Source organism: Carlito syrichta, unplaced genomic scaffold (genome assembly GCF_000164805.1).
Source record: "Carlito syrichta isolate Samal-C Ts95f unplaced genomic scaffold, Tarsius_syrichta-2.0.1 Scaffold301768, whole genome shotgun sequence".
Classification (NCBI taxonomy): Eukaryota; Metazoa; Chordata; class Mammalia; order Primates; family Tarsiidae; genus Carlito; species Carlito syrichta.
The window spans coordinates 255471-277118 of NW_007245864.1; the positions used below are offsets into that span (position 1 = coordinate 255471).

General features: G+C 55.5%; 1 protein-coding gene across 1 annotated transcript; it reads left to right on the top strand.

Annotated features, from left to right (window-relative positions):
* The first annotated feature begins 1326 nt into the window (after positions 1-1326).
* On the top strand, positions 1327-18388 carry GAA (glucosidase alpha, acid). Its single transcript, XM_008055189.2, has 21 exons — positions 1327-1415; positions 1648-1730; positions 4568-5132; positions 5763-5908; positions 6629-6794; positions 6874-6970; positions 7400-7519; positions 7598-7716; positions 7802-7933; positions 9081-9191; positions 9838-9951; positions 10055-10139; positions 11475-11592; positions 12223-12356; positions 12538-12689; positions 12836-12984; positions 15653-15794; positions 16224-16373; positions 16796-16960; positions 17240-17392; positions 17832-18388. The coding sequence occupies exons 3-21, from the start codon at positions 4593-4595 to the stop codon at positions 17889-17891; spliced, it is 2853 nt and encodes a 950-aa protein (XP_008053380.1). The 5' UTR covers positions 1327-1415; positions 1648-1730; positions 4568-4592; the 3' UTR covers positions 17892-18388.
* Positions 18389-21648: the final 3260 nt, after the last annotated feature.

Below are 21648 nucleotides of genomic sequence, written 5' to 3' on the forward strand. Positions count from 1 at the left end.
GAAAACTATGAGCACTCTCAGAAGGACATCAGTTAAGAGAAATAGGCAGGACAGCCCCACCCGTAGGAATTTTTTTAGCCACTCAGCAATTTAAACCTAGTAAAATTCCAGTGTTTCCAACTGCATCTGGTGAGCCCTCCACTCGCAAAGGCCCCTCTCCTGCCCCCACCTCGCAGTTTGGGTTACTTTCAGATGCACAACTTGCAGGAGAAAGCGTGCTGCAAGGTTAAAGCCAAAAGATCATATCCCACGTCTGCCCACCTGTCTCTTCTGCATTGCTAACCTGGTGTTCTTCCTCCACATGCTTGGATTTCCGATCACCTTATGGTTTCTCTGCAGTTTAAAGGAAATGTCCTACAAAATAATTTCACTTTCAAACCTTTCCACAGAGGAATAAAAATAAAGCTTTTTCTGAATATGGGAGCAACGCATACTTATTCTAAAGCATTGCAGAAATACAGAAACTACCACAGGAACGGGGAGATTTTAATGCCCCTACCCAGAGGCAACACTTGTTTGGCATATCTCCTTAGGTATTCATTCTGTGCATACATTTTGTTTGGCAGGTCAAGGTAATATGGCGTGTTCAGTTTTTGTGCCACACATCTAAAAGTGTGCTCATCTTAATATAAGCATTTTATTTTTATGAAAAAATCCGTAGTTAATGTTTTCGGAATCGTCGGTCTCAACGGGTTATCACGATGTTTTGACCATTCCTTTAAGGAATAAGGGTAAATTAGGGAGTGAGTTTAAGGAGCCTCCAAATTTGGGCTGTTTTAATCTGTCCGCGCTGAGCACCTCCGTCCACGTTTCCGATGACGTCCTCAGGTTGGAATCCCCGGGGGCAGGGCGCAGTTGGGCCACCTCTTACAGTCCTGACAGCTGCGGCTGGGGACGGGCCAGGACTGCACGGGCAGGTGCCACGCCCCATCTCTGACCCCAAAGGAAACGGGACCAGCCGGAGACTGCGCGAGCCGGCGCCACGCCCCATCTCTGACCTCGAGGGACCGGGGAATCCGGCCGGGACCGCGCCAGCAGGGGCCGCGCCCCATCTCTGGCAGCGGAGGAACCAGCGGCGGGGCACACCCGTCCGGCCTCTCCCCAAAAGACGCCAGACGCGCTGCCAGGTACCCGCTCCCCTGAGACACCTTCCCAACCCGAGGGCCAGAGAGCCCACGCGAGGATGCCGGGCTGCCGCCAAACAGCGCAACACGCCGCCCCGCTCTGCCAGGGCCGCCCCCAGGGGGGGCGGAGCGGGCGCGCAGCCTCGCCTGGGGCGCCTGCGCGGGCAGTCTCGTCACGTGACCCGCCGCGGCCCCCGCCCCGCGGCGCGCGCGTGCCGGCCATGTGACCCACCTCCGCGCGCGCCCGTGCTGGACCCGAGTCACGGCGGCGGCCCGGGCGCGTGCGCGGAGGTGAGCAGGGGCAGGGCTGCGGGGGCTGTTGGACCACCAGTCCTGCGGTGTCGGGGCCCCTCCGCAATAGAGGGCGGGGTCGAGGGGTGGATCGGCTGTCGCGGGCTTCCTCGTCGCAAAAGTTGAGCTAGTTGTAGCCTGGGCCGCGCGGGTCGCCGGTGGGGGGTTCCAGCAGGTGAGACCCCGGGGGGGCAGTGATCCCGTCCACACCAAGGGCCCTGGAAACTTCTAGTTTCTCGTTCATCCGCGCAGTGCTCAGCGAGGAAGGATCTGTGCGTGCCTTATCTTACAGCAGGAAACTGAGGCACAGAGCGGGTGAGACGCTTTACTCCTGCCCCGCTCTGTCGGTGGTAACACCCCAGAAGCAGATGCGAACCCGTTTGTCTGATGTTTTACCCAGCACCCGTGAGGGCAGGACTTCCAGCCTCTTCCCCGAGAGCAGAGCTTGACCTCTAGTCCTTCCCCATTTTTCCTCTGTGAATTATCAAGCTTAGAGATGACCTGGGAACCGCCCTCCTGTGTAGAGCTGGGTGTTGGAGGCTGTATGTTCCCCATTTCGAGTCTCTCTTTCCCCTTCTGGTGGACGCGGTGCTCAGGCATCGGCTGTGACCCCAGGCCCCTCTGCCGCCTATGAAAGATGCAACTGCTGGACCCTTGCCGACTGCTGAGTCTGAGCCCCTGGGGTGAGGAGTTCAGAGTTCCCTAGTGCCTGAATTATAATGATCCCGTTGAGCAGTTAGGCAAGGCAGGACTGTATTTGGTCTTTGTCCCTGATTCCTGACATGCAGTACCTAAAACCCTTGGAAACTGAGTGATCAGAGAACCTTCTGCTTGCTAATGAGATGACTGGTGGCTGGGGCGCCTAGTAGCTTCTGGATGAGGCTGATCACCCGAAGGACCAAGACCTGAGTAGAAAGCTGGGACTGTGTTCGCTTGGGCAGCATATATACTAAAACTGGAGCAATAGAGAAGATTAGCAGGCCCCTGCGACGACACACAAATTCGCGAAGCGTTCCATATTGTTTCAAAGCATGTGTATTTTAATTATATCAAAAGTGCTCTGTTATAAAAATAATGCTACTAAATAAAAACGTATGTTTTTTTTTTTTTTAAAAGGCTGGGACTTTCAGCCCACCCCTTCTCCAGGGAGGGAGGGGAGAGGAGCTGAAGATTGAGTTAATCACTAGTGTCCAATGATTTCGTCATGTCTGGGTGATGGAACCTCCTCCATAAAGACCCCTAAACAGGGATCGGAGAGCCTAGAGCCTGGGAGGGCTGGTTCACCCAGAGAGGACATGGGAGCTCTGCCCATCCCCCACTCCGCCTTGCCCTGCAGGTCTCTTCATTCCGCTCTTGAGTTGTAATCTTTGTAATAAACTAGAAATGTAAGACAAGCCCTTTCCTGGCTCACGTCTATAATCCTAGCACTTTGGTAGGCCAAGGTGAGAGAATTGCCTGAGTCCTTGGGTTCGAGACCAACGTGGGCAACTTGACAAGACCTCATCTCTACAATAAATCAAAAAAAGTAGCCTGGCATGGTGGTGCACACCCATAGTTCCAGCTATTTGGAAGGCTGAGGCAGAAGGATCACCTGAGCTCAGCAGGTGGAAGCTGCGGTGGCGGTGAGCATGCCGCTGCACTCCAACCTGGGCGACAGAGTGAGACTTCAACTCAAAATAGATAAATCAAAAGAAAGAAGAGCACTTTCCTGAGTTCTGTGAGCCATTCTGGTGAGTTATTGAACCTGACGAGGGGGTCGTAGGAATCCCTAAATTTATAACTACAATTGACAACCTGGGACTTGCAGTTGGCATCTGGAGTAGGTCTAGTCTTGTGGGACTGAGCTCCTAACCTGTGGGATACTCACTAACTCTGGGTAGTTAGTGCCAGAACTGGATTGAATTGTAGGACACCTAGCTGGTGTCTGGAAAATTGGAGAATTGATTGGTGTGAGAACAAACTCACATTTGTTGTCAGTTGTGGGTAAATGTTTAAATCTCAAGCCCAGAGCACCATCATTTATCATTGGCCCATGGTGGAATGCTAAGCACTGATGCTGGTCAAAACATTCCCAGCCTACCCTTTTGTAACATGACCAGGTTGTGACATGACTCGTCAAACTCCCTCAGGGCCTGCATTCTCTTCTGCCTGGTGTGTGGCTTTTTCCCGAGACCTGAGAATGTCTAACAGGATTCCCGCTACAAGGAGCTTCCCCAGCCAAGTTGCCAACTGTTGCATTCTGACATCCACCCCTACGTCTGCTCCAAGGCCTATTCCTAGGAGACCCATACTTCTCTGATGGCCAAGTTTGGTTTGAGGACCCCCCATAGACTCCCCCCACTCCCCCCATGGCCTTGCTGCTGGGAACCTTTATTCTCCTTCCCTTGGGGTCTGACTTGTGTGGGTGTGATGGCTCTCCCAGCTTTCTTCCCCATTTTCTCAGACTCCCCTAATAAAATTCATGCTTGTTTAATTCCATGTTGGTTCCCTCTGCTCCTAGGAGAAGTCAGACGAATACAATGGTCTTCATAAAATATTTAAACATAGAGAAAAGCAAAATGACGTTAGCAGTTACTAGTCACTCTTACCCCCAGAATGATCAAAGTGAGCTTCACCATTTCTGTACCTGAGGCTCACTCAGGTACAACAGCTGAAACAGAAACCATATTTCTCTCATGTACATGGGGCCGGGAGGGGCCCTGATCTGTGGAGTCTTAGGGGACAGGTCCTTTCCTGTGGTTTTGTCCACCTAGAGTGTCGCCCTTGGCTGTGGTGCCCAAGATTTCTCACCATCGTATATCTGTGTGCCTATCAGGGGAGGAACCAAGGGAACGTAGCAGGTTCCAGAATCACTTCTGCTGACATGCCCTTGACCGTGGCCACAGCCTTTATGCGGAAGTAGAGCTCCCTCCACTTGCTGTTTGACATGCTTGGTTTATGCGTAACATTTCGAAGACTTCTCCGTTCAAATATCCCGCAGTCCCTTGCCACAGTCCCTGGCCTCTCACCTGTGCTCTGGGAGGGAGGGGCCTCTGACCTACCTCACCCAACCTATAGTTAATGTCTAGGAGGTACTTTGAGATCCTGTGAGTGAGGCCCCTCCTGTTGCTTCCTCCTGCCTTTCCAGTGAGCCTGGTTCCTTCTTCCCACAGGCATCCAGCAACTGTCCATGCAACTATGAGGTGGCCACCCTGCTCCCGGACCCTGCTGGGGGTCTGCGTCCTCGTTTCCTTGGCCACAGCTGCCTTCTTGGGACATGTCTTGCTCCATGATTTCCTGGTGGTCCCCCAAGAGCCAGATGGCTTTCCCCCATTCCTGGAAGACATGCACCCAGCTCACCAGCAGGGAGCCAAGGGGCCAGGGCCCCCGCCCACCCAGGAGCACACCGGCCATCCTGGAGCAGCACCCACACAGTGCGACGTGCCCCCCAACAGCCGCTTTGACTGTGCCCCAGACAAGGCCATCACCCGGGAGCAGTGTGAGGCCCGTGGCTGTTGCTATGTCCCTGCGAGACTGGGGCCACCAGGCACTCAGATGGGGCAGCCCTGGTGCTTCTTCCCCCCCAGCTACCCCAGTTACAAGCTGGAGAACCTGAGTTCCTCTGAGACGGGCTACACGGCCACCCTGACCCGCAGCAGCCCCACCTTCTTCCCAAAGGACATTCTGACCTTACGGCTGGACGTGATGATGGAGACTGAGAGTCGCCTCCACTTCACGGTGGGCAGGAGCGGGGGCCAAGACCCGGGTGCACGCACAATTGGGGTCAGGGACCAGGACAGAGAGGACAGAGGGTGCATGTGGTGGACAGGTAGTGCACTCACACTTCACAGGGACGGGTGTGTGCTGGGGGCTGAGGTGTGAGCTGACACTGGCTCCCTTTGGAGAGCGGCAGGAGCTCTCAGTGACAGGTGCTTTGGAAGACAGGGCTAGGGCCTGTTTATCTTCATGAAAAGGAAGACCAGGTGGAATGGGGTTGCCAGAGGTGGCAAATAAAAATGGAGGATGCCCAGTAAATCTGACTTCCATATAACAGGGATGTTATATGGAAGGGATGTTAAGTGTAAGGATGCAGTATCTGGAACATAGCATACTAAAAAAAAAACCCACTTGTTGATTATCTGAAATTCAGTTACTGGGTGTTGTATATTTTACTGGTGCCCAGGAGAGGCATCTTTCCAGCTCTTTAGATGAGGAAACCTAGACTCAGAGAAGCTGAATGAGCTGCTGCGCTCATATGGCCTGTGTGCTGCTGCCAGGACCTGACATGACCGCTCAGGATGCTCTCTTCCCTCTGGAGAGTGGAGGGTAATGGGTAGACTGGTATACCTCCGTCTCTTTCTCTTTTAGATCAAAGATCCTGCTAACAAGCGCTATGAGGTGCCTCTGGAGACCCCACATGTCCGCAGCAAGGCAGTGTCCCCACTCTACAGCGTGGAGTTCTCTGAGGAGCCCTTTGGGGTGGTGGTGCGCCGGAAGCTGGGTGGCCGAGTGCTGTGAGTTTCTGGTCTCTGTGCTCCCCAGGAAAGGTTGCCCTGTCTGCCTTCGACTTCTGACCCAGTCATGGTCTGCCTTCCCCATCGGCCTCCTGGCTGTTCCTGGACCACCCAGCATGCCCACCAGGGTCTCCAGCTGATCCTCTCCCCTTCTTGGTGCGAGGCCTCCCAACTTTAAGGAGGCCTCTCCAACCATCCAGCCCGGGGCTTGCCCATGTGCTGGGTTTTCCCCAGGAGACATTTGGCTATGTTAGGAGTTTTTGGTGCTTCTGGCCTCTAGTGGGCGAGGCTAAGAGTGCTGCTGAATGTCCTACAGTGTCTAGGACCATCCTCACAAAGGGAATTGGCCCAAGGCGTTAACAGTGCCAAGGCTGAGAAACCTGGTCCGGTCTAAAGTAGACACCCACTGTAGGTATCACAGGGCAGCCATGAGGCCTGTGCCCAGTCCCGGTGCCTGCCAGTTCCTGGAGGGCAGCCTCTCAGAGGCCCATCAGTATGGCATGGACCCACTCAGGCAGCGCACTTTCTCTGACATGCCCAGTTCCAGGGTGCTGAGGGCTATGGGCCTAGCATGGCTGCCTGTCCCAGGGTCTGCATGCCACAGGGCTGGCCAGGTCACTCCACCCTCTTGGGGCACCAGGGCCAGGGGGTGTTCTCTGGGAGGATCATTGGGCTCATCTGGCCCAGTGAGTGCAAGTGAGCCCGGCCTCTACCCTGCAGGCTGAACACGACCGTGGCCCCGCTGTTCTTTGCGGACCAGTTTCTGCAGCTTTCCACCTCCCTGCCTTCCCAGTACATTGCAGGCCTCGCCGAGCACCTCAGCCCCCTGATGCTCAGCACTAGCTGGAACAAGATCACCCTGTGGAACCGTGACCTTGCACCCATGGTACAGGAAGGGGCAGCAGGGTGGGGGCCGCAGAGTCCGGGACCACAGGAGCTAAGCCACTGTCTCCTGCATGTCCCAGCCCAGCGCAAACCTCTACGGGTCCCACCCTTTCTACCTGGCACTGGAGGATGGTGGGTCGGCACACGGGGTGTTCCTGCTGAACAGCAACGCCATGGGTAAGCTGCCCCCCAACCCAAGTGCCCAGGTCTGGACTTCCCTTCACAGGTTAGCGAGAGGCCCTGCCCCGAGGCTGGAAGCAACGCAGGGCTGTGGGCACGGGACTGGACCTTGTTTTCTCCTCTGAGAAATGCGTTGGTGGGCTGAGGCCTCTCCCAGCTCTGCCCTTCCATGCCCCTAAGGAGATTCTGGGGCCCTGCCCTGGAGGTGGGCAGAGGCCAGGAAGGGAGCCTCAGGCCCAGCTGCTCCGTATCTTCCCATCCCGTGCCTGGTTCCTCGGCTCACTGTGGTGCCCCCACATCCCCCAGGCCTCTCTGGGCTCCCTGTGGGGAGAGCCTTGCCCTCCACCTGTGGTGGGCCCTTTCCAGGGAATGTGGGACCCTCTGGGTGTGATATTTGTCCCTGAGCCCCAGGGCTGCTCCCCACAGACGTGGTCCTGCAGCCAAGTCCAGCCCTCAGCTGGAGGTCAACAGGCGGCATCCTGGATGTCTACGTCTTCCTGGGCCCGGAGCCCAAGAGCGTGGTGCGGCAATATCTGGACATCGTGGGTAGGTTCTGCTCCCTGCATGGTGATGCCTACCCCTGCGACCCCACCCACCCACTCACGGCGCTGGTGTTGGCTGCAGGGTACCCATTCATGCCGCCATACTGGGGCCTGGGCTTCCACCTGTGCCGCTGGGGCTACTCCTCCACTGCCATCGTCCGTCAGGTGGTGGAGAACATGACCCGGGCGCACTTCCCCCTGGTGAGTGGGGTGAGGGTGGGGAGACGAGGGCCCAGCCGGGACATGGTTCCCCGGGCCCCAGCAGCCGGCTCCCTGCTGCCTGCAGGACGTCCAGTGGAATGATCTGGACTACATGGACGCCAGGAGGGACTTCACTTTCAACAAGGATGGCTTTAAGGACTTCCCGGCCATGGTGCAGGAGCTCCATGAGGGTGGCCGACGATACATGATGATCGTGGTGAGTACTACTTCTCCCCGTGTAGGTCTTGGGAAGGGGGCGTCCCAGTGCCCGCGGTCTTCTTCTGTATGTAGCATCTTCTTCGTGCCTGCTGTGGTCAGTCAGGATGTTTTCTGAGGGTCTTTTTAATATTGAGGGAATACCAAGAAGTTTCTGGGCTTTGCTCTGCTGTCCAGGAAGGTCCAGTTTAAGGTCCCTGGAAACATCTGTCTGTTACTCAGGATTCTTTCAGTTGTAGGTTACTTGAACTGTCCTAAAGCAAAAATGGGCAGGGGCACAATAAGTTGAAGCCACCCGGTCACCCCATTTTGGAAGGTGCTGGGTGGAGCTGGGAGTAGAGGCAGCTGGAACCATGGAGGCTCTGTGTGTCTCCTGGCCGAGCCGCTCCACGAAAGGAGGGCTGACCCAGGGCAGCTGCTGGCTCACAGCCCTGGTGCTGGCACCACAGAGCAGAGACTTCCTCCCATCAGCTCCCATAGAAAATCCCCAGGGCAGGACTCTTGAGTTGCTCGGCACAAAGACAGAACCTTCCCTGGGCCAGTTCCAGAGCCAGAAGGATGTGATTTGGCGACTGGTCCAGCCTGGGCCAGGACTTAGGGCCAGAGGTGGAGGCAGGAGTGAGAGAAGGAGGAAGGGAGGGGGCACTGAAAAGATCAAATGGCCCCCACCACAGTGACCTCCTTCAGTGGACAGGTTTGAATTGTTGCTGAGAGGTTTGAATTGAGCTGACTCTGCCCATTTCCAAATGTGCCCCTCTGAGGGCAAGTAGGCGTGAGTGGCCACTCAGAGCAGGGAGGGTAAACACAGCCTTTTCTTTTTCACTATTTTTCTATGATAAAATAAATAAATGATCACTAGAGCATTTGTGAAACTCTAAAAAATTTAAAGGGTAAAGCTTGCATCCTGACACAACTGCCTTTAGCTAGTCCCGTTCCTCCCATCTCTTCTCCAGCCAGACATGTGTGTGTACACATGTGGGTGCAGTACATGTAAGCAGTAAAACTTCATGCATATATACACATGGGCATGCAGTACAGCTTCATCCTTTGCTTTGTCACTCATAAATGTCTCAAGTGCAGTTTCCTGTTTTCCCAGTGACTGGTGCCAGGGCCATATCCTCACCCTGACCAGTTTCTCTCATCCCTAGGATCCTGCCATCAGCAGCTCAGGCCCTGCTGGGAGCTACAGACCCTACGATGAGGGTCTGCGGAGGGGAGTATTCATCACCAATGGGACTGGGCAGCCACTGATTGGGAAGGTAGGGTGGGGGTCTAGGGGACAAGGGATTGGCAAGCAGGGAACAGACAAACTGCTCAGGAAGAGGGTAGGATTTTAGGAACCATCCTGTCCAGTGGGACAAATCGGGAGGAGCGAGTCATGGTTGGGAATGATGGTGGCTGCTGACAAGGAACGCCACCTTGATGTCTTCCATCAGGGGTCTTTGACTTCATGGGCAGCTGGGCCCAGCCCAGGCAGTAGCTCTGCAGACCCTCAGTGAGGCCTGGGGGTCCTCATCCTCCCAGACCCTGCTGCATCCTCCCAGCTGCTTAGATGGAGAGCTCAGCAGTCTCCCTGTTCCAGAATGTGTATCAGGCCATGAGGAAGGGGGCCCCCAGCTGAGAGAGTGTCTAGGAAAGAGTTCCCAGGTACAGATGTGTGAGACTCAATTCCAGGGCTTGGTAGGGGATGTCTCCACAGTCCTTCCCCAGTGCTCTCTGGTTCTGCAGTACAGCCCCCCGACCCCGGTGGATGTGTCAGAGGGTGGCCCCTCGTTCTCCCAGGGTTGTGGCTCCCTGGCCCAGTGTCAGTGCTTTGTGGGAAGGGATCTGTTTATCGACCCCCAGGGCATAGATCTCTTGGGTTTGCCGATTTGTGTCTCCCCACCCTGGCTTCTCGTTGTCCAGGTGTGGCCTGGATCCACCGCCTTCCCCGACTTCACCAACCCTGAGGCCCTGGACTGGTGGCAGGACATGGTGACTGAGTTCCATGCCCAGGTGCCCTTCGACGGCATGTGGATTGTGAGTGTATCCCCCACCCCTGTATGTCCCCATAGCCTCTGGGGGTCAGCCCCACCCTCTGTGCTCTGGGCAGGGTCACTCACCACCTGGGCTTCTCCTGCAGGACATGAACGAACCTTCCAACTTCGTAAGGGGCTCTGAAGATGGCTGCCCCAACAATGAACTGGAACACCCACCCTACATGCCTGGTCAGCTTTCCCACCCGCCTGCCCCAGGGGTGCCATCTGGGATTTAGTGGCTCAGATCAGGGTTTTCCTTTGTTTGGTCTGGGAGACTCAGAGCTTTCGTTTCTGAGAAGCAGGTGAGCAGCAGCCAGCCAGAAAAGGGGAGGAAGGGAGCCCCAGGAGGGGCTGAGTTGGGGGAGAGGCCAGCCAAACAACCCAGACATGGACACGGTGGAGGCATGAGTGTTGCTGAGGAAAATATTCCTCAGTGACATTTATTAGAGCACGGCTAGGCAAACTATTCAGAACCATCATGATAGGTACAGGGATCACTGCAATGAGGTCTTGCATTGGGGTGTGAGATTGGGCTCCCCTTGGCATGCAGCGCGGGCAAGTGGGGATTTATAGCAAGGAGCAGGGAGGGAGTCAGTGGGTGCAAAATTAGTAAAAGGAACATCAGGGATCGGGGAAGTCTGGCTAAACCAACCCAACAGGATTCTTGCTGAAGACACGCAATGTGATCAGACATCACTGGGGGCTGGTAGAGGATGACATGGGGGTGATCAGATATGGAGGTTGGGAGAGGAAGGTTCTTGCTAAACTGACTTAGCAGATTCTTTGTTAAAACTGGAGTTTACAGCCGGGCTCGGTGGCTCAGCCTGTAATCTCACGCCTTGAGAGGCTGAGGTGAGTGGACTACCTGAGCCCGTGGGTTCGAGACCCACCTGGGCAACTTGGCGAGACCTCATCTCTACAGTAAATCAAAAATTAGCCGGGCGTGGTAGAGCGTGCCTGTAGTTCCAGCCACTTGGAAGGCTGAGGCGGAAGGATCGCCGGAGCCCAGCAGGTCGAGGCTGCGGTGGCCGGGAGCAGCCTCTGCACTCCAGTCTGGGTGACAGAGTGAGACTCCAACTCAAAAAAAAAAAAAAAAAGCAAAACTGGGGTTTACAAGAAAGTGCACAGAGAGGCCTAGGAGAGCTTTAGAGCTGACTGACATTCAGCCACGCAAAGCATCTTTTGTCACCCTTCAGAGGGAAGGGCCCTTGGGCTTAGGTGAACAGGCAGGGGGCACTTGAATTGGGTCAGGAGACAATGGATATGAAGTCTGGGTATATGAAGTCCAGCTCTTGACACCCGCCTTGTTCCTGACACTGGGAGCAGGGGAGACTGCACAGAGATGTGCCCTGCATTCCCAGGGCGACACCATGGGCAGAGGAGTTCGTAACGGCTTCAGGATGAGGAGGCCCAGCCTGAGGAGGCAGCAACCTGCAAAGGGGCTCTGGGACTGGGGGCTGGGGGGGGGCACCACAAAGCCCTCTGGGAGGAAACTCCATTCACACCAGTCCCCCTCTCTCCTAGGGGTGGTTGGGGGCACCCTGCAGGCAGCCACCATCTGTGCCTCCAGCCACCAGTTCCTGTCCACACACTACAACCTGCACAACCTCTATGGCCTGATGGAAGCCATTGCCTCCCACAGGTGAGGGACCCGCCTGCCCTGCTCGGCTCTGCACTTGTCGGCCTGTCCCACGCGCAGGGCTGCAAGGCGGCTGGGCCTTCCCTGGGCCTGGGGCTCAAGGAGGAAAAGAAGAAACCTAGACTTCCCCAGGGTCCAGTGGGGGCTTGAGTGCTCCTCCCCTCCCCTCCCCTGGTCGCTGCCCCTCCCTCCCTCTCCACACCCCCAGCCTGGAGCCCGTGCTCTCCCTCCTGCTTCATGCCTGCTGTTTAGAGGAAAGACCTAGTGCTGAGCATGGTGGCTCCCACCTGTAATCCCAGCATTCTTGGGAGGATTGCTCGAGGCCGGGGGTTAGAGGAAGGACCTTGGATGATGTGGTGAGACAGAGGAACCTGTCTTGTGACTTCTATGAGCCTGGAGTTCATGGCACATTGGCAAATGTAGTAAGGGCGGCCCAAGCAGAGCCGACTGTGCCCAGCAGAAACTGGCGGTGGCCTTGCCATCCTCCCTGTCTCTGTCTCATCCCAGACAGCCCCTTGCTCCCAGCTCCACCCTCCTGCTGCCACTTCCAGGCACTCTACTCAGGCAGGTGGTGACTTGGTTCCCAGGTGACCCTGCTTTGCGCAGCAATCACAGTGTCCCTTGTCCACCCAGGGCTCTGGTGAAGGCTCGGGGGACACGCCCCTTTGTGATCTCACGCTCGACCTTCGCCGGCCATGGCCGATATGCCGGCCACTGGACGGGGGATGTGTGGAGCGCCTGGGAGCAGCTCTCTTCCTCTGTGCCAGGTGAGCCCCTCCAGAAGGCTGCTCAGAGGAGCCTGGAGCGGGAGGGAGGGGGGATGGGTGGGAGGAAGTGCCCTCCAAGGAGGGAGGTATGCCGGAGCCTTTGGCCACTCAGCAGACAGGTCCCCCCGGGGTCCCTGGCCTGGGCTGGCCCTGCTCTAGCAGCCTGACTCTGTCCTCCCAGAAATCCTGCAGTTTAACCTGCTGGGGGTGCCCCTGGTTGGGGCCGACATCTGCGGCTTCCTGGGCAATACCTCGGAGGAACTGTGCGTGCGCTGGACCCAGCTGGGTGCCTTCTACCCCTTCATGCGGAACCACAACGACCTTCATAGCCTGGTAGGGCCAGGGTGGCAGGGGAAGGTCCCACCCACCAAGACCCTGCCCTGGGAATCCTGACCCTGCTGGAGAAGCGCCCCGGGTCTCCCAGGGGACCCGCGGCCCCAGGGCTCAGGGGCTTGCTTTGCCCCCCACCCGGCCCACAGCCTCAGGAGCCATACAGGTTCAGCGAGCCGGCACAGCAGGCCATGAGGAAGGCCTTCGCCCTGCGCTACGCACTGCTCCCCTACCTGTACACGCTGTTTCATGCAGCCCACGTCGCCGGGGAGACCGTGGTCCGGCCCCTCTTCCTGGAGTGAGTGACCTGGACCAGGACCATGGCCCATGTGTGCCCCGGGGGAGGAGGCTAACCGTGAGCCCATGACACCCAGGCAGCCGGTCCTGCTACAGGCCATGTCCCCAGGATCAAGCAGGTTGCCACAGAGTGAGGCAAGGCCCTCCCTACTGAGGTGGCCCCGTTAGATGCCAGCTCAGGGCAGGGACATTCAAGGTATGGAGAAATTCAGGATGAAGAATGCTGATTACACCCAGGTCTACCAGCAAAGCAAGTGATAAAACCATCGTAATTGAGTCAGTTTGAACCTGACTTAAGGGAGAATGGCAAAGGAAACCCAGTAATATCAGCCTGTGATCCCAGCAGTTTGGGAGGCCAAGGTGAGTGGATTGCCTGAGCCCGCGGGTTCGAGACCCGCCTGGACAACTTGGCGAGACCTCATCTCTACAATAAATCAAAAGTTAGCCGGGCATAGTGGCGCGCACCTGAAGTTCTAGCTATTTGGAAGGCTGAGGCAGAAGGATCGCCGGAGCCCAGCAGTTTGAGGCTGCAGTGGCCAGGAGCGGCCACTGTACTCCAGTCTGGGTGACAGAGTGAGACTCCAACTCAAAAAAAGAAAAAAGATTTAGCAACACATGAGGAGTTGCTGTGTGATAAATGTGGCATCTCAGATTAGTGGGTTGTAGGACTCTTGAGTAGTAAGGTGGTTAGTTAACTATTTGCAGAAATTGATTTATTTTCCCCTCACACCATGCAAACCTAAATTGCAGATAGATTAAATAGTTAAATGTCAGCTGGGTGCGGTGGCTTATACCTATAATCTCAGCACTGTGGGAGGCTGAGGCAAGAGAATTACCTGAGTCCAGGGATTCAAGACCAGCCTGGGCAACTTGGCAGGACCTCGTCTCTACAACAAATCAAAAAATTAGCCGGGTGTGGTGGTGCAGGCCTGTAGTTCCAGCTACTTGGAAGACTGAGACAGAAGGATAACCTGAGCCCAGCAGGTCAAGGCTGCGGTGGCTGTGAGCACGCCATTGCACTCCAGTCTGTGCGACAGAGTGAGACTTCTACTCAAAAAATAATAATAAAGTAGCTGACTTAAAGTCTTTGTCTCATAAGTCCAATATCTGGTTTTCCTCAGCGACAGTTTTTACTAATTACCTTTCCCCCTTTGTGTGAAGCATACTTTCTTGTTTCTTTACGTGTCTCCTAAATTTTTGCTTCAAGCTGGACATTTTAAGTGTGACAACTCTGATCATCAGATTCCCCATCCCCTTCAGGCTTTATTGTTGCTTTTTGTTGCTGCTACTGGTTGTTTAGTGACTTTCCTGATCTAATTCTGTAAAGTGTGTTCTTTGTTGTGTGTGGCACTGAAGTCTGCTTGGCTAGCTTAGTGGACAGCAGACAGTTGGACAGAGATATTCTCATGCCTGGGATCTGCACGTCTCCCAGTCTTTGCCAAGTGGCTGGGGGTAGTGAAGAGGCAATGTCTTCATCACTTAGCTGGGCTGGATGTTCTTGCTGTTCTGACAAAGATTTAGCTAGACTTTTTTGTTTGTTTGTCTTTGTTTTTGTTTTGGGGGGTTTTTTGAATTGGAACTACAGACACGCACTACCACACCCGGCTGTTTTTTATTTTATTGTAGAGATGAGGTCTTGCCAAGTTGCCTGGGCTGGTCTGAAACCCATGGGCTCAGGCAACCCACTCACCTCAGCCTCCCAAAGCGCTGGGATTACAGGTGTTTTGTTTTGTTTTAAATAAATGCTCCCCAGATTGCTGCAAGCCTTTGTTTCCATAGTCCTAAACAAGTTGATTCTGACCATTTTTTCTATGTTTTTGTTGCTTTTATGGAGAAAAAGATTTTCAGAGGTCTTTATTCTACCATTTTCACTGATACCATTCCAAGAAATGTGCCTTGAAACAGAAAGATACCATTTATTTTGCCTGTGAATGAGAATACATCAGAGAAAATGAGAGTATCCCATGCTGGCAAGAATGTGGGGCCACAGTGGAAGGCATGTAAATTGGCACGTTCATGGCCATATCTGTAACATTTGTTGCACTGTACATTGATGCATTAATTTTACAAATAGAAATCCTGCCTAACGAAGTCACCTAAAGAGGCATAAAATGTATCTGTTGCCATGATTATGCCCCAGAACTGGAAGCCACCTGCACATGCAGGAGTGGGAAACAAGATGTGGATAAAGTTGCTCAACAGGACTATCTCGATTAGAGGAAGACATCAAAAAGAGAGAAAGGCTGTTTGTCACATGCTGATAGTTGCCCTTGGTTATGAGGTTGTGGGGAGTTTTTTCTGTTTGTTGATGCTTTATTGTGCTTTCAAAATGTTTGGATGATAAGCACATCCCAATTTGATCATCAGGAAATAAATAAGCAAAGTAAAGCCAGGGGCTCACCCCGTCCCGATGCCCTCAGGCATGAGTTCTGATTCCTGCCCTGGGCATGGCAGCAGGGAATGTCAGGGGGAGAAGGTTCTCTAGGCTCTAGGGTTGATTTCTGTCCTCTGGAACCCACCCTGCCATGTCTAATATGAGGCCTCTGGCTCCTTGAGCTCCCACAGAGGGCAGTTCAGCTCCTCTTTCTGGGCTCCCTGCGGGTAGGTATGTGAGCCGAGGGTCACTCCTGCGCCATCACCAGGCCCACATGCCATCCTTCCTATTGCAGGTTTCCTGAGGACCCCCGCACTTGGACTGTGGACCGCCAGCTCCTATGGGGGGAGGGCCTACTCATCACCCCAGTGCTTGAGGCCGGGAAGGCCGAAGTGACTGGCTACTTCCCCACAGGCACATGGTACAACCTGCAGATGGTGAGACGTGGGGCCACGAAAGCCTGAGGGTTGAAGAGACCAGAGCAGCCTCTGTGGGTCTGCCCTGGTGGTGGAAAGAGGAGCGTGCGTCTGTTGAATCCGGCTGTGTGCCAGATCCTCGCTCGGGTGTTCTGGGTGTATCACCCAATCTGCTCCTTACAGTATCCCTGTTTTCCAGAGAGACAACCTGTTCGAGTCCCGCAGCCATCACTGAGGCCACACTGTACCCTTGACCATGGGTCCAGGCCTCTCGGTCTCTGTCCCCACTCAGTGGCTGGCAAGTCCCACTTTGTCTGCCCCAAAGACCTCGGCCCAGCTTGTGTGCCGGGCCTCCATGGAGCCCTGGAAGAGGGAGGCTGTGGCTACCGAGGATGGTGTGGGGGCCTCGGTGCTGCCCAGGACCCTTCTCGAGGTGCTGTCTCCCTCCAGGTGCCAGTAGAGGCCTTTGGCAGCCTCCCACCTCTGCCTGCAGCTCCCCATGGGCCAGCCATCCACAGCGAGGGGCAGTGGGTGACGTTGCCAGCTCCCCTGGACACCATCAACATCCACCTCCGGGCTGGACACATCATCCCCCTGCAGGTACTAAGCCAGGCAGCTGCAGTGGAGGTGTGGACTCGGCACTGTGGAGCTGGGGGAGGCACAGGAACCCAGGGAGGGGCTTCTGGGGAGGTGCTACCCCCAGTGGAAGGAGACCAAGGTGCCAGCCAGGCCAGTGGGGGGACAGCCCTGCAAAGGACAAAGCACAGCCCAGTAGTAACTTGGTGGTCCACACAGCAAAAGCTCCGCCAGGCCCAGCCTCTAGCCACTGTGGTATGACACTTGAAGGGTCTCGGGCCATCTGATCAGCTAGCATTAGCCAGGGTAGGTACCATGGGAGTCCAATCCCCTCGGCCATAGGACAGATCCAGGTTCCTCGCAGCATGGGGCCATCTCGGCCTAGTGTCCCTGCTCTGGAGGCTTCTACCAAGGACAGTGACATCATGTGTCCACCCCCTCTCCAGGGCCCCGGCCTTACAACCACTGAGTCCCGCCGGCAGCCCATGGCCCTGGCTGTGGCATTGACTGTGGGCGGGGATGCCCGAGGGGAGCTGTTCTGGGACGACGGGGAGAGCCTGGGAGTGCTGGAGCGTGGGGCCTACACACAGGTCACCTTCCTGGCCAAGAATGTGAGTCCTGGGACTGCCCAGGCTGGGTGCGGGCCGCCTCGGGGGTGACTGCCTGATGCGGTAAAGGGAGCTGGGCTAGGATCCGGGGGCAGTCACCTGCCCTGGGTGGGCACTCCCTGGATCAGCAGCTGAGGTGGGGGCATGCAGCTCTGCCCTCTTATCTGCACAGAGGCCATCTCTCTGATGCCATCACAAGTCCCTGTTCTGATAGGGCTTCCCTGGCCCCGCCACCTGCTGACACCTCTGCCTTCTCATTCCATCTCTCTCTGCTCGGCCCAGAACACAATCGTGAACGAGCTGGTGCATGTGGCCAGTGAGGGAGCTGGCCTGCAGCTTCAGAAGGTGACCGTCCTGGGAGTGGGCACCGCCCCCCAGCAGGTCCTCTCCAATGGCGTCCCTGTCTCCCACTTCACCTACAGCCCCGACACCAAGGCAAGCGGACTCAGAGGGGCAGAGGGCTCTTGGTCTCCTAGGGTGGGTGCAGGGGCAGGAGGTTCCAGGGGTCCTGGTGGCCTGTGCCTGCCCAGCTGCTGGTAGAAGCAGAGGATGCTGGGACCTCACAGGGGATCCTCAGGGAGGAGTGGGAAGGGCTGGCCACACAAGCTGTGCCTTCCCCCTCCTGTGTCTGCACTCAGAACGTGATGGGGTCAGGATGGGGCCTCACACGCTGGGGACAAACAGCACCTCGTTTCCAGAGCGCGTGGAGGTGGCGGCTGCAAAGAGCCATGGCTTCCTGCTCCAGCTCCCCAGCCAGCTGAAGCCTCGCAAGCCAGACACATGCGTCCACACCGCCCACAGCTAGACTGTCTCCTGGGCGCTTGAGGACTCCCTGCTCCTGGGAAGTCCTGACTTTTCCTTCTTTCGTTTCCAGATCCTGGACATCCTTGTCTCACTGTTGATGGGCGAGCAGTTTCTCATCAGTTGGTCTTAACTGGGACAGCGGGTTGATCTTCACAGACAAGGCCAGTCTCCCGGCACAGCAGAACCTGTGGCACTGACCGTCCCCCTGACTGCCGTATTGCTTGCTGCGTCTACCTCCCAGGGTCGGGGCTCTGCTCTGAACAGTTTTCCCTCAGATCCCACCACTGGCCAGTGCCCTTGAGGGTCACTCTGTTGGGAATGTTGTGAAGTTTGCCTCCCCTCACCTCTCACTGGTGGGGGTGGCATGAGCCGCCACCTACTGTCTGTCCCTGACACCAGAGAGGGGGGTGCTCAGGGTGGGAGTGTTGAATCTGCACCCGAGCTCCTGCCACACACCTGCTATTCTGACCCACGAGAGGACAGGCTGGGTGGCCACCACGGGCTGCCCAGAAAGCTCCACTAGTCTGACCAGAATAAGCCCAGGGACCTTGGGAGAATTCACAGGACTTAGGAGATTCTTAGTCTGAAGTGCAATTATTTTTAGTAAAAGGGGCATTTGGGATCACGCTTCTGCTGGTCTTTCTGGGATTTGGGGACAGGGAGGATGCGTCCCAGGGCCACGGCCTAGAGGCCGTCACTTTGTCCTAAGTGAGCTCCCAGACATCCTGGGGGGGGTGTATTGTCCTCTGCCTCTCTCAAGTCGGCATCCGTCACATCCTCACATCCCGCCCATCTCGCCCCACATCACCCCGTGTGCCACGTCACCTCAAGTTCCCACGTCCCCATGCCACCCTCATGGCCCCACTTCACATCACATCCCACGTCACGCCACATCCCGACACCACCTTTAAGTCCCCACCTCATCCTTGTGTCCCCATGTCACCCCCTGACCCCATGTCGCCTCACCTTCCCACGTCACCCTTATGTTCCCATGTCACCTCACATCCCCACGTCACCTCATGCTCCCATGTCACCTCACATTCCACATTACTCATCCTAAGGTGATGGAGAATGTCTGAGTGGACCGGGTGTCAGGCATACCGGGTGGGAGCTGTGGGACCCCCGGGCTGTGTGAACACGAGGGCGTGCAAGGGCTTTCCAACAGGGGGGCCTAAGACTTTAGACTGAGGCCAGAGTTCTGTTCCCAGGTGGCACTGTTAAAGGTGAACTTGGGACCAGCTGCTCCCGGGCAATTCTGGAGAAAGGGAAGGCCACTTATTTTATTGAGGTAATGGCACCAGCAGAAATCATTGTCCTTATCTGGTCAGACACTTCATTTTGTCACCTGGAATTGATGGGGTCAAAGAAGTGGCCAGCCTCAGTGCCCTCTGCAGAGGGAAACATTATTTTTGTCGCCTTCTTGAAAACCAGGAGTAGAAAGCACAGTGACCTCCCTGAGGGGCAGCATGTCTGCCTAGGTGGACCAGTGCCCCGTCTTTGGGGTCAGTTTCTAGAGGAGCAGCCTGAGCACTTCGGCCACATCACAATAAGCCCCACATGCCACTTCTACTATCCAGATCAACGTGACCGAGTCACCTCACCCTAAAGCTCATCTGTAAGGCAGACAGAGAAGTTATAATATTAACAGATGCAGGCCAGGCACGGTGGCTTGGCCTGTAATCCCAGCACTTTGGGAGGCTGAGGCAAAAGGATTGCCTGAGCCCAAGGGTTTGAGACCAGCCTGGGCAACTTGGTGAGACCTCGTCTCTACAATAAATCACAAAAACTAGCCAGGTGTGTTGGCGTGTATCTGTAGTTCCAACTACTTGGAGGGCTGAGGCAGAAAGATCGCCTAAGCCCAGCGTGTCAAGGTTGTGGTGGCCATGAGCATGCTACTGCACTCCAGCCGGGTGACAAGAGTGAGTGAGACTCCAACTAAAAAACAAAACAAAACAAAGATGCTGCATCGTCTCATCCTAGTCCTGTTTTGGGTTAAGAAGCAGGGGCACTGTCATGAGGCAGGCCCAGAAGGTGACATAGAGGGGACCACCAGTGCAGGTGGAGTGGATGCAAGGGGCCGTCTGGGCCATGCTTCCTGAGGAAGCCATGTGGAGTGGATGACATACACAGGGAGACCCCCCTGCGCATGTCCACTGCTTCCAAGTAACTGGAGATAAAACAGGAGACGGAAGGGAAAGGAGTGAGGAGGAGCGCCTCCCTCCCTGGGAGGCAGCCCACACTCCAATGCTTCTGGCCTTGGTGCTAAGGGCATTTGCTGCTCTGTCAGGCCCACCAAGGTCTGTGATGGATGCTTGAGATGGTCAGGAAGGACTGATAGAGCTTGGTGGCCTCTGGTGGACTAGGCTGACCATCAGGTTCCTCACCTTCGCCCAGCCTCAAAGGGCCACTGTGGCCTCTGCCCTTTACAGGTTCTGACCCTCCTTTGACTGCTGTAACAAAAAATAGACCAGGTAATTTACAAACAACAGAAATGGACTTATCACGGCTCTGGTGGCCAAGAAGTCCAAGATCAAGGCTGACTCAGTGTCTGGTGAGGGCTGCTCTCTGCTTCATGGATTGCGTCGTCTTTGCCAGCATGTGACAGAAGGGGCGAACGAGCTCCCTTGAGCCTCTTTCCTAGGGCCTAATTCCATTCCTGAGGACATCCCTCATGACCTGATCACCTCTCAAAGGCCCCACCTCCTAATACCACCTCACTGGGGATCAGGTTTCAACATAGACATTGCACTGGGATACAAACCTTCAGACAGTGGCACAGGGGTATCAGGAGTCCTGGGTGAGGAGCTCAGCATGATATGGAACATTGCCCCCCCCATGTGGGAAGGGATAGGATGGGGTGAGGAGAGGAATGAGTGCTGTCTTCTAGGAGGCTGGGGGTCTGCCCACATAGCAATCCACAAATCATAGCATTGCACGTGGGACACGAGCCCGCAGGCACTTGGCAGTGCCCTAGACAGCTTCATTTTTGTTTTGTTTTAATTCGAGATGGGGGTGGAAGGGTTCTCACTGTGTTTTCCAGGCTGGTCTTGAACTCCTGGCCTCAGGGAACCCTTCTGCCTCGGCCTCCTAAAGACCTGGAGTTACAGGCATGAGCTACCACACCCTGCCCAATCAGCTTCATCTGTTTTCTTTTTCTTTTTTTTTTTTTTGAGTTGGAGTCTCACTCTGTCACCCAGACTGGAGTGCAGTGGTCGCTCCCGGCCACCGCAGCCTCGACCTGCTGGGCTCCGGCGATCCTTCCGCCTCAACCTTCCAAGTAACTGGAACTACAGGCACGCACTACCATGCCAGGCTGATTTTTTTTTATTTATTGTAGAGATGAGGTCTCGCCAAGTTGCCCAGGTGGGTCTCGAACCCGCGGGTTCAGGCAATCCACTCACCTCAGCCTCCCAAAGGCGCAGGATTACAGGCTGAGCCACCGAGCCCGGCTTTCATCTGTTTTCTAACCAGTGCCTGGTACTGGCTCTGCCTCAGAAGAAGCTTAGTAAACTTAGGTGAATTTTATTTTTTTGTGGTTTTTTTTTTAAAGCAGGATTTAAGAGAACAGAAAAGCTGCCACAATGGGAGGAGACCCGAGGGAATTGCCCAGTTTAGGTGAACTTTAAAGCAGTGTAGCTGTGGATACCAGGGAGCCTCATGGTGGAGACTCCTGGTGCCTGAGGTATGCAAGTTGGCATCCTTGCCTTGGGCCTTGCCTTGGGGTTCCAGGCGATGAGTTATAGCATGTGGCCAGGGCCAGCTGCAAAAGCGTGGGACTCGCACAGGCCCACAGGGCCTGGAGTCCAGAAAGATCACACTAGGTTTAATAATCTGCTGTTGCCATCTTGACATTCTTAATAACTTTGTAAGAAGAGGGCCCATGGCAT